The following is an 11,211-nucleotide window of genomic DNA, read 5'->3' on the forward strand; positions in this document are numbered from 1 at the left end:
GGCGCTGGTCGGAGATGTCATAGCTGAAAATTCTTTCCCAATCTGTAGGTGGTCTTTTTACTCTTTTGGTGAAGTCTTTAGATGAGCATAGGTGTTTGATTTTTAGGAGCTCCCAGTTATCGGGTTTCTCTTCATCATTTTTGGTAATGTTTTGTATTCTGTTTATACCTTGTATTAGGGCTCCTAGGGTTGTCCCAATTTTTTCTTCCATGATCTTTATCGTTTTAGTCTTTATGTTTAGGTCTTTGATCCACTTGGAGTTAGTTTTTGTGCATGGTGTGAGGTATGGGTCCTGTTTCATTTTTTTGCAAATGGATATCCAGTTATGCCAGCACCATTTGTTAAAAAGGCTGTCTTTTCCCCAGTTAATTGACACTGGTCCTTTGTCAAATATCAGCTGCTCATACGTGGATGGATCTATGTCTGGGTTCTCAATTCTGTTCCATTGGTCTATGTGTCTGTTGTTGTACCAATACCAGGCTGTTTTGACTACTGTGGCTGTATAATAGGTTCTGAAGTCAGGTAAGGTGAGGCCTCCCACTTTCTTCTTCTTTTTCAGTAGTGCTTTGCTTATCCGGGGCTTCTTTCCCTTCCATATGAAATTGGTGATTTGTTTCTCTATCCCCTTAAAATATGACATTGGAATTTGGATCGGAAGTGCGTTAAATGTATAGATGGCTTTTGGTAGAATAGACATTTTTACTATGTTAAGTCTTCCTATCCATGAGCAAGGTATGTTTTTCCACTTAAGTATGTCCTTTTGAATTTCTTGTAGTAGAGCTTTGTAGTTTTCTTTGTATAGGTCTTTTACATCCTTGGTAAGATTTATTCCTAAGTATCTTATCTTCTTGGGGGCTACCGTGAATGGTATTGATTTGGTTATTTCCTCTTCGGTGTTCTTTTTGTTGATGTAGAGGAATCCAAGTGATTTTTGTATGTTTATTTTATAACCTGAGACTCTGCCAAACTCTTCGATTAGTTTCAGTAGTTTTCTGGAGGATTCCTTAGGGTTTTCTGTGTATATAATCATGTCATCTGCAAATAGTGATAACTTTACTTCTTCCTTGCCAATCCGGATACCTTTTATTTCTTTGTCTAGCCTGATTGCCCTGGCTAAGACTTCCAACACGATGTTGAATAAGAGCGGTGATAAAGGGCATCCTTGTCTGGTTCCCGTTCTCAAGGGAAATGCTTTCAGGTTCTCTCCATTTAGAGTGATATTGGCTGTTGGCTTTGCATAGATGCCCTTTATTATGTTGAGGAATTTTCCTTCAATTCCTATTTTGGTAAGAGTTTTTATCATAAATGGGTGTTGGACTTTGTCAAATGCCTTTTCTGCATCAATTGATAAGATCATGTGGTTTTTGTCTTTTGTTTTATTTATGTGATGGATTACATTAATGGTTTTTCTGATATTAAACCAGCCTTGCATACCTGGTAGAAATCCCACTTGATCAGGGTGAATTATTTTTTTGATGTGTTGTTGGATTCTATTGGCTAGAATTTTGTTGAGGATTTTTGCATCAATGTTCATGAGGGATATAGGTCTATAATTTTCTTTTTTTGTAATGTCTTTACCTGGTTTTGGTATCAGGGAGATGGTGGCTTCATAGAATGAGTTGGGTAGTATTCCGTCATTTTCTATGCTTTGGAATACCTTTAGTAGTAGTGGTGTTAACTCTTCTCTGAAAATTTGGTAGAACTCTGCAGTGAAGCCGTCCGGGCCAGGACTTTTTTTTGTTGGGAGTTTTTTGATTACCGTTTCAATCTCTTTTTTTGTTATGGGTCTATTTAGTTGTTCTGCTTCTGAATGTGTTAGTTTAGGTAGGTAGTGTTTTTCAAGGAATTCATCCATTTCTTCTAGGTTTTCAAATTTGTTAGAGTACAATTTTTCATAATAATCTGAAATGATTCTTTTAATTTCATTTGGTTCTGTTGTGATGTGGTCCTTCTCATTTCTTATTCGGGTTATTTGTTTCCTTTCCTGTATTTCTTTAGTCAGTCTAGCCAATGGTTTATCAATTTTGTTAATTTTTTCAAAGAACCAGCTTTTGGCTTTGTTAATTCTTTCAATTGTTTTTCTGTTCTCTAATTCATTTAGTTCAGCTCTAATTTTTATTATTTGTTTTCTTCTGGTGCCTGATGGATTCTTTTGTTGCTCACTTTCTATTTGTTCAAGTTGTAGGGACAGTTCTCTGATTTTGGCTCTTTCCTCTTTTTGTATGTGTGCATTTATTGATATAAATTGACCTCTGAGCACTGCTTTTGCTGTGTCCCAGAGGTTTTGATAGGAAGTATTTTCATTCTCGTTGCTTTCTATGAATTTCCTTATTCCCTCCTTGATGTCTTCTATAACCCAGTCTTTTTTCAGGAGGGTATTGTTCATTTTCCAAGTATTTGATTTCTTTTCCCTCGTTCTTCTGTTATTGATCTCTAGTTTTATTGCCTTGTGGTCTGAGAAGATGCTTTGTAATATTTCGATGTTTTGGACTCTGCAAAGGTTTGTTTTATGACCTAATATGTGGTCTATTCTAGAGAATGTTCCATGTGCGCTAGAAAAAAAAGTATATTTTGCAGCAGTTGGGTGGAGAGTTCTGTATAAGTCAATGAGGTCAAGTTGGTTGATTGTTGTAATTAGATCTTCCGTGTCTCTGTTGAGCTTCTTACTGGATGTCCTGTCCTTCTCCGAAAGGGGTGTGTTGAAGTCTCCTACTATAATTGTGGAGGTATCTATCTCGCTTTTCAGTTCTGTTAAAATTTGATTTATATATCTTGCAGCCCTGTCATTGGGTGCGTAAATATTTAATATGGTTATGTCTTCCTGATCAATTGTCCCTTTTATCATTATATAGTGTCCTTCTTTATCCTTTGTGGTGGATTTAAGTCTAAAGTCTATTTTGTCAGAAATTAATATTGCTACTCCTCTTCTTTTTTGCTTATTGTTTGCTTGATATACTTTTTTCCATCCTTTGAGTTTTAGTTTGTTTGTGTCTCTAAGTCTAAGGTGTGTCTCTTGTAGGCAGCATATAGATGGATCATGTTTCTTTATCCAGTCTGTGACTCTCTGTCTCTTTATTGGTGCATTTAGTCCATTTACATTCAGGGTAATTATAGATAAATAAGTTTTTAGTGCTGTCATTTTGATGCCTTTTTATGTGTGTTGTTGACAATTTCATTTTTCCACATACTTTTTTGTGCTGAGGCGTTTTTCTTAGTAAATTGTGAGATCCTCACTTTCATAGTGTTTGACTTTATGTTAGTTGAGTCGTTACGTTTTTCTTGGTTTTTGTCTTGAGTTATAGAGTTGTTATACCTTTTTGTGGTTACCTCATTATATACCCCTATTTTTCTAAGTAAAAACCTAACTTGTATTGTTCTATATCGCCTTGTATCACTCTCCATATGGCAGTTCAATGCCTCCTGTATTTAGTCCCTCTTTTTGATTATTGTGATCTTTTACCTATTGACTTCCATGATTCCCTATTATGTGTATTTTTTTTTAATTAATCTTAATTTGTTTGTTTTTGTGATTTCCCTATTTGAGTTGATATCAGGACGTTCTGTTTTGTGACCTTGTGTTGTGCTGATATCTGATATTATTGGTTCTCTGACCAAACAATATCCTTTAGTATTTCTTGTAGCTTTGGTTTGGTTTTTGCAAATTCTCTAAACTTGTGTTTGTCTGTAAATATCTTAATTTCGCCTTCATATTTCAGAGAGAGTTTTGCTGGATATATGATCCTTGGTTGGCAGTTTTTCTCCTTCAGTGTTCTGTATATGTCGTCCCATTCCCTTCTTGCCTGCATGGTTTCTGCTGAGTAGTCAGAACATATTCTTATTGATTCTCCCTTGAAGGAAACCTTTCTTTTCTCCCTGGCTGCTTTTAAAATTTTCTGTTTATCTTTGGTTTTGGTGAGTTTGATGATAATATGTCTTGGTGTTTTTCTTTTTGGATCAATCTTAAATGGGGTGCGATGAGCATCTTGGATAGATATCCTTTCGTCTTTCATGATGTCAGGGAAGTTTTCTGTCAGAAGTTCTTCAACTATTTTCTCTGTGTTTTCTGTCCCCCCTCCCTGTTCTGGGACTCCAATCACCCGCAGGTTATCCTTCTTGATAGAGTCCCACATAATTCTTAGGGTTTCTTCATTTTTTTTAATTCTTTTATCTAATTTTTTTTCAGCTATGTTGGTGTTGATTCCCTGGTCCTCCAGATGTCCCAGTCTGCATTCTAATTGCTCGAGTCTGCTCCTCTGACTTCCTAGTGTGTTGTCTAATTCTGTTATTTTATTGTTAATCTTTTGGATTTCTACATGTTGTCTCTCTATGGATTCTTGCAACTTATTAATTTTTCCAGTATGTTCTTGAATAATCTTTTTGAGTTCTTCAACAGTTTTATCAGTGTGTTCCTTGGCTTTTTCTGCAGATATCCTAATTTCATTTGTGATATCATTAAGCATTCTGTAAATTAGTTTTTTATATTCTGTATCTGATAGTTCCAAAATTGTATCTTCATTTGGGAAAGATTTTGATTCTTTTGTTTGGGGAGTTGGAGAAGCTGTCACGGTCTGCTTCTTTAAGTGGTTTGATATGGATTGTTGTCTCCGAGCCATCACTGGGAAACTAGTTTTTCCAGAAAATCCGCTAAAAAAAAACTGCAGTCAGATCCCTATCAGAGTTCTCCCTCTGGCTCAGGCTATTCAGATGTTAATGAAGCCGCCTGGGGAGGGTGGGGGAGGGAACAGAGAGATAGGAGAGTAGCACCTCAGAATATAGCCAGAGTTGCTTGTCTTGCTTGGAATGACTATTATATCTGAGATTCCCGCGGGCGCGTCGCCTATGTGTGCTGTCTGTGTGGAGATTGCCCCCGGGGGGTCTGGCCCGCTGGAGTCACGGTCAGATCCTCCGCTTCCAGCCCCACGCCCAGCGTCAAGGCTCCCCTACTGGGACGGTGCACTCTCGACTCCAAAATCAGTCGCTGCCTCCCGGGGACTTCTCGTCCCTCCAGCCGCGTGGCCGTGCCGCCCCCGTGAACCAGGTGGGCCCCCTCCCGGGGTTAGTTCAGATGGGTGGAGTAGCTCCCCGTGCTTGTGCCGCGACCGAGTGTCCCGGCTGGAACGCTGTTCTCCCCGCTCCAATACCAGTCGCTGCCTCCCGGGGACTTCTCCTACCGGCTGCGTCCCACGCCGCCCGCGCGACCCGGATGGTCACCTTCCCGGGGTTAGTTCAGGGGGTGGAGCAACTCTCCGTGTTTATGGCGTACCTGCGTGCAGTCCAAATCCCTGTGGGACGGTTCCCCGGCTCGGGTGCTGCTCTTTCTGCTCCAAGATCAGTCACTGCCTCCCGGGGACTTCTCCTAACGGCTGCGTCCCACGCCGCCCGTGGAACCGGCTAGTCCCCCTCCCGGGGTTAGTTCAGGGGGGTGGAGCAGGTCTCTGTGCTTGTGCCGTACCTGACTGGTATGCTGGCTCCAGGCTCTGGAAACAATCGCTGCTTCCCCGTATTAGTTCGTTCTCCGTCTCTAAATCTGTGTTTGTTGTTCAGGGTTCGTAGATTGTTATGTATGTGATCGATTCACTTGTTTTTCCGTGTCTTTGTTGTAAGAGGGATCCGAGGTAGCGTCTGCCTAGTCCGCCATCTTGGCTCCGCCCAAAAATCACTTTTATATCACAATTTTGTAGTGCAATTATGTAATCTAAAGATTAACAGGCACTGCCTTTAGGATTCCTTCACAATCATGGGTAAAGTTTATTCCCATTGATAAGAAACTTCAACAACAAGAGAAAACTATTTCCTACTAACAAACAAAAATCTTTTGAAATGTAATTATAATCCACAAAGTAGTAAGCATGTAAAAATTTCCAATACCAAAGACTGAGGCTACTTTACAATAACCTTGGTCATCAACATTGTACTTGAAACATCTTGGAACATGAAAGCAAAGGACTCCACAGAAGGCAACATTTTGGCTATAATATATATTTACTTGTTTTCAGGGATCACTTGCACAGCATAGGCACAGATACCTTCAGCAAACATTTTAGTGGCAGAATGGCACCTTGCTCTTATAATAGGATAATTTTAAATGAAAATGGCAATTTGGGAAAAATAATGACTTTTTAATTTATTTCAAATTGTGAATGTTTTTATTTCCCTTTATCTATCCACCGTTCATTGAGCAATCTTGGCATGGACAAACGACAAGTGCAGGATTCACCACTATGGGACCTAGTCTAGATCCTGGTCTAATTGGAATTATACAAAAATGTTAATTATTGCTATCACAACTTTTTTTCTACCTCTTATGTTCTTTGAATCTAGCATGCATTTTGCACATGGTTATTTTTGGCAGATTGGTATTCGCAGAAGATGTCAGCATTAGTTCAAGTATTTTATTATAAATGTTATTTCCCATAGATATGTCAAATTTATCTGTAGTATTATGAAGCCATCATCCACATGTGTATTGAAAAGTCACAGGATCATCATTAATAACTCACCTAAGTCTCTCAAGTTTCAGTTATTTTATCTATAAAATATGAATAATAAGCTCATACCACGTAGAGTTGCTGGGGAAAATATATCAAATAATATTTATGAAGCGCCTGGACAGTTCTAATCATATGGTATCTTAGTTATCCAGTGCTGCTGTAACACAAACAGCACAAGCGGATGGCTTTAACAAACAGAAATTTATTCTCTCACAATTTAGCAAGCCAGAAGCCCAAATTCAGGGTGCCAGCTCCAAGGGAAGGCTTTCTGTCTGTTGGATCTAGGGGAAGGTCTTTGTCATCAGTCTTCCCTGGTCTAGGAGCATGTCAGCTCAGGGGCCCTGGGTTCAAAGGACAGGTTCTTGGCTCTGCTTTCTTGGTGGAATGAGTTCCTCTTGTCCTTCTGTTCACTTCTCTCTTTTGTATCTCAAAAGAGGTTGGGTTAAGATGCAACCTAACCTTGTAGATTGAGCTCTGCCCAATTAACATAATTACTGCTAATCCATCTCATTAACATCACAATGATAGGATTTACAACACATAGAAAAATACTTTTTCAGGAAAATACATCAGATGACAAAGGGCAGACAATCACACAATACTGGGAATCATTCCTTTACCGAGTTGATACATATTTTTGAGGTACAAAATTCGATCCATGGTAATAGCCTTGCCAAATTGACAGATATTTTTGGGTGACACAATTCAACCCATGACACATGGTAAGCACTGAATAATATCACTCTGTCATAAACAGTAATATCACTCTCATGCTCATTCTTATCTCAACAGTTTTTTCCTTGTTCTTGACACACTACCACTCTTTGATGATATGTTTTGATATCTTTCTTTTCAACATGGAACAGTCATCATGGGATCCCATCCCAGGAACTCATCAACTTCCTTTGAAAATTCCATCTCAGAGATACGCACATTCTTTTTTGGTCTTTAAGGCCATCAGGGAAGTGGAAAAAGATCTGATTTGAAGGTGAGTACAAAATACACCAAGACAACATGGCTAAAACATGCAAAGACAACGATGTCTTAATACCATGCAAAATTTCCATTCTGTAGCTATGGTCCTCCAGAACAAAAGCCCCAAAGATCATGGACCACATCAGTTATACAAGAGTATGTAGCACATGGTGCTTTGGGAGTGAATGAGTGTTACCTTTACTCATAGGAACTTCTGGATTCTATTCATTAGAAAGTACACTTCCTTCTTGGATGTGGAGCTCAATTTCAGTGATATACTTAATGTTGGCCATTCAGTTACTTTCCAGAGCCACTACTTCTATATTTTTGAATTGGTTCCGGTAGCCAACATACTCTCTAAATGGAAACCAGCCTACATCATTGGTCAATATCTTATTTTTGTACTTTCCATTAAAACTTGCCTCACATTAATTGCAATGAATGGTTTCTCTGATATGACAAAGACAGGAGAGCAGACATGAGTAGCTAAAGAAGAAATGGAAGGAGAACTGGAGAGGGACCCATATAGAGATAGACAGGCCTTTTATTATATACCGATCACTTGTTATAATATGCCTATGGGAAAAAATTAACCAGTATGAGCCTTAGTGACCTAATATGTAAAATATTTATGCTAGTAATTGCTGTGTAATCCCTGTATAGTGCAAATGTTTAAGGTGCCAAAGAGGAAAGTCCTGGTGATACACTTCCAAAAAATTAGTCATTGAAAACTTTGTGGAGCATAGGTCTACATTGACACACATGGGATCACCATGAGTCAGAATCAACTCGATGGCAACCAGTACTTAGTACCTGGTAGTATATGTTTTCCAGAAGAGTAGAGAAGATTGCAAATAAGGCATGGAAAGTACTTTGTTGTTATCTCTGCTGTTAGGTGTCATTGAGTAGATTTTCAACTCTTACCGATCCTATGCGTGACATATCAGAACTACCCCACAGGGTTTTCTAGGTGTAATCTTTACAGAAGCATATTGCCTGGCCTTTGTCCCACAGAGTCACTTGGTGAATTTAAACTGCCAACCTTCCAGTTAACAGCCCAGTGCTTTACCATTGCACCACCAGGGCTCAGAACATTCATTATTCTAAGTTATCGGAACAGTTCTTTGGAAGTTCAGGGACTGGTCAGTACTAAGACCCACTCTTATAGCACAGAAAGAAAAGATATAATTCTGTCTGTTGTTTGTTTGCATGCCCCATAATACAGGGATCCCAGAGTTTGTAGCTTCCAACATAGGACAGGGACAGGGAGGGAGAACTGGAGATATCTGAATGATAAGACTTGAATCTGTTTCACAGTGCATACCTCAAATTTCTTCTTCTCTTCCTCCACAAAATTCCCAGAGGAAAATGGCAGCGAGAAATCACTCCACAGTGACTGAGTTCATGCTTGGTGGGCTAACAGACAAACCAGAGCTCCAGCTGCCCCTCTTTCTTTTCTTCCTAGGAGCCTATGTGGTCACAGTGGTGGGGAACCTGGGCATGATCACACTGATTGGGCTCAGTTCTCATCTGCACACCCCCATGTACTATTTCCTCAGCAGTTTGTCCTTCATTGATCTCTGTTGTTCCACTGTCATTACCCCCAAAATGCTTGTGAACTTTGAAATAGGGAAAAACATCATCTCCTACCATGAATGCATGATGCAACTCTTTTTCTTTCTTGTTTTTGGTATTGCCGAGTGTCACATGTTGGCTATGATGGCATATGATCGCTATGTTGCCATCTGTAACCCTTTGCTTTACAGTGTCACCATGTCTTACCAAGTCTGCTCTTGGTTGGTAGTTGAGGTATACATAATGGGTTTAGTTGGTGCCACAGCCCACACGGGTTGTATGCTAAGAGTGGTTTTCTGCAAGGCTAAAGTAATTAACCATTACTTCTGTGATGTTCTTCCACTACTGGAGCTCTCCTGCTCCAGCACTTATATCAATAAACTGGTACTTTTGTGCTTCAGTGCATTTAATATTTTTGCTCCGGTCTTGACCATCCTTGGCTCGTATGTCTCCATCATTGCCAGCATCCTGCGAATCCGCTCCACGGAGGGCAGGTCCAAAGCCTTCAGCACATGCAGCTCCCACATCTTGGCTGTTACAATCTTCTATGGTTCTCTAGCATTCATGTACCTACAGCCATCAACTCTCAGTTCCATGGACCAAGGCAAAGTGTCTTCTGTGTTTTACACCATTATTGTGCCAATGCTGAACCCCCTGATCTACAGCTTGAGGAATAGGGATGTCAAAGTTGCCCTAAATAAAATCATTGAGAAAAGATTTTTTTGCTTTAACAAAGATTTATAGTTCTTGGAGAAAATTCAGTAAGGAAGGAGTCTAGAAACAGTAAGATATATACACAAGTAGTGAGATATTTCCAACACTTGATTATTTGGAAGAAAGTTCCCAAGGATAAGACTGGATTCATAGTATCACCTGAAGGGCAATCACATGGAGGGCAGAGTAAATTCTAGGATTTTTCAGAGGTCACCCATAGTAACCCATATTACCTCTAATCATTTGTTAAAAAATCCTCAAAGGCCTTCTTCATGTGGGGAGATTATAATTTATATATGTGGAATTCGGCACTTTTTTAGATAAGATTTAGTTATCATAACTCATAGGATGATCTGTTTGGTCTGTATCCTTTGATCTTCTTAATACTTTGGTTACTGGCCCTGTTTATTAGTAAGTGTACAAATAAATTAGAAAAATGTGGTCTTTAAAATACATGATTTTTAATCATTTGAAATGCACAAAATTCAATCTCTATTAGTTACTAAGTGCAGAGAATTGTATTAAGGAATATGGGGCAGATGATATGTAATAAGACATAATTACTGTGCACAAGATGATAACTCTATGGTGTAAGAGACTGATAAGACTAGAGAGTGCTGGATACATTATGTGTATTTGTAGTTATTTATTTTTTAACCTTCTTCACAGTTTTAGTATTGTGCTACCACTTACATTTTCCTGAGAATCCTATATTCATTTTCCTCTAATTCTAAAAGGTTTTTCTTTTCACACATATTATAGAATCACAGATGCAGAAGTGACATTCTCTATGTATTAAATGATATGTATCACTTATGTGAGCTAGAAGCATGTTTTCTCCTTTCCAAAAAGGGAAATTGAAATTTTGACATAAATATAGCCATAATGATACTCTAAGTAAACTATATGTTTTTTAACTGTGCCAGCTGCTCTAGTCTCTTTCCAAAGAGGAGTGGGGCTTTCTCAGCTCTTGTGGCCTTAGTCTTCCTCCTCTTCGTTGTTCTCTTGGGAGACGGCCTTGGGAGAATAAAATTAAAGCTGTTTAGAATTACAAAAACTATAGTTTCATTTTTTAATAATATACAAACAAAAAGGAAAAACAATGATGATAGTGATAATCAGAGTAACACACATTACTGAGATTTTTACAAAATTTCAAGCCATATACCAAACAACTTAAGTGCATCACTTTATTTAATATTTACAATATTCCCCCAGGGCAAGTACTAGTAATATTCTGCTTTCAAATGAAGAAATTGAATCTTAAGGAGTTTGTATAACTTATCTCAAGTCTCAAACAAAAATCAATTGAGCATGGAAAGAAACTTGAGAAGTTTGACTCCAAGATCCATGATTTTACTCAAAGTTCTAATCAAACCAATGTTCTAATCAGACCAAAGTGACTGTAGGAGGTCTAAGGACTCTCTAAGGATTCTCTACACAACAAGCATCACTA

At 38.7% G+C, this 11,211-nt stretch overlaps 1 protein-coding gene across 1 annotated transcript; it reads left to right on the forward strand.

Annotated features, from left to right (window-relative positions):
• The first annotated feature begins 8,831 nt into the window (after nt 1-8,831).
• Nucleotides 8,832-9,785, forward strand: LOC126060684 (olfactory receptor 150-like). Its single transcript, XM_049856911.1, has one exon. It carries the CDS (start codon nt 8,835-8,837, stop codon nt 9,783-9,785), a length of 951 nt encoding a protein of 316 aa, XP_049712868.1. The 5' UTR covers nt 8,832-8,834.
• Nucleotides 9,786-11,211: the final 1,426 nt, after the last annotated feature.

The sequence above is a fragment of the Elephas maximus genome, chromosome 17 (assembly GCF_024166365.1).
Source record: "Elephas maximus indicus isolate mEleMax1 chromosome 17, mEleMax1 primary haplotype, whole genome shotgun sequence".
Taxonomy (NCBI): Eukaryota; Metazoa; Chordata; class Mammalia; order Proboscidea; family Elephantidae; genus Elephas; species Elephas maximus.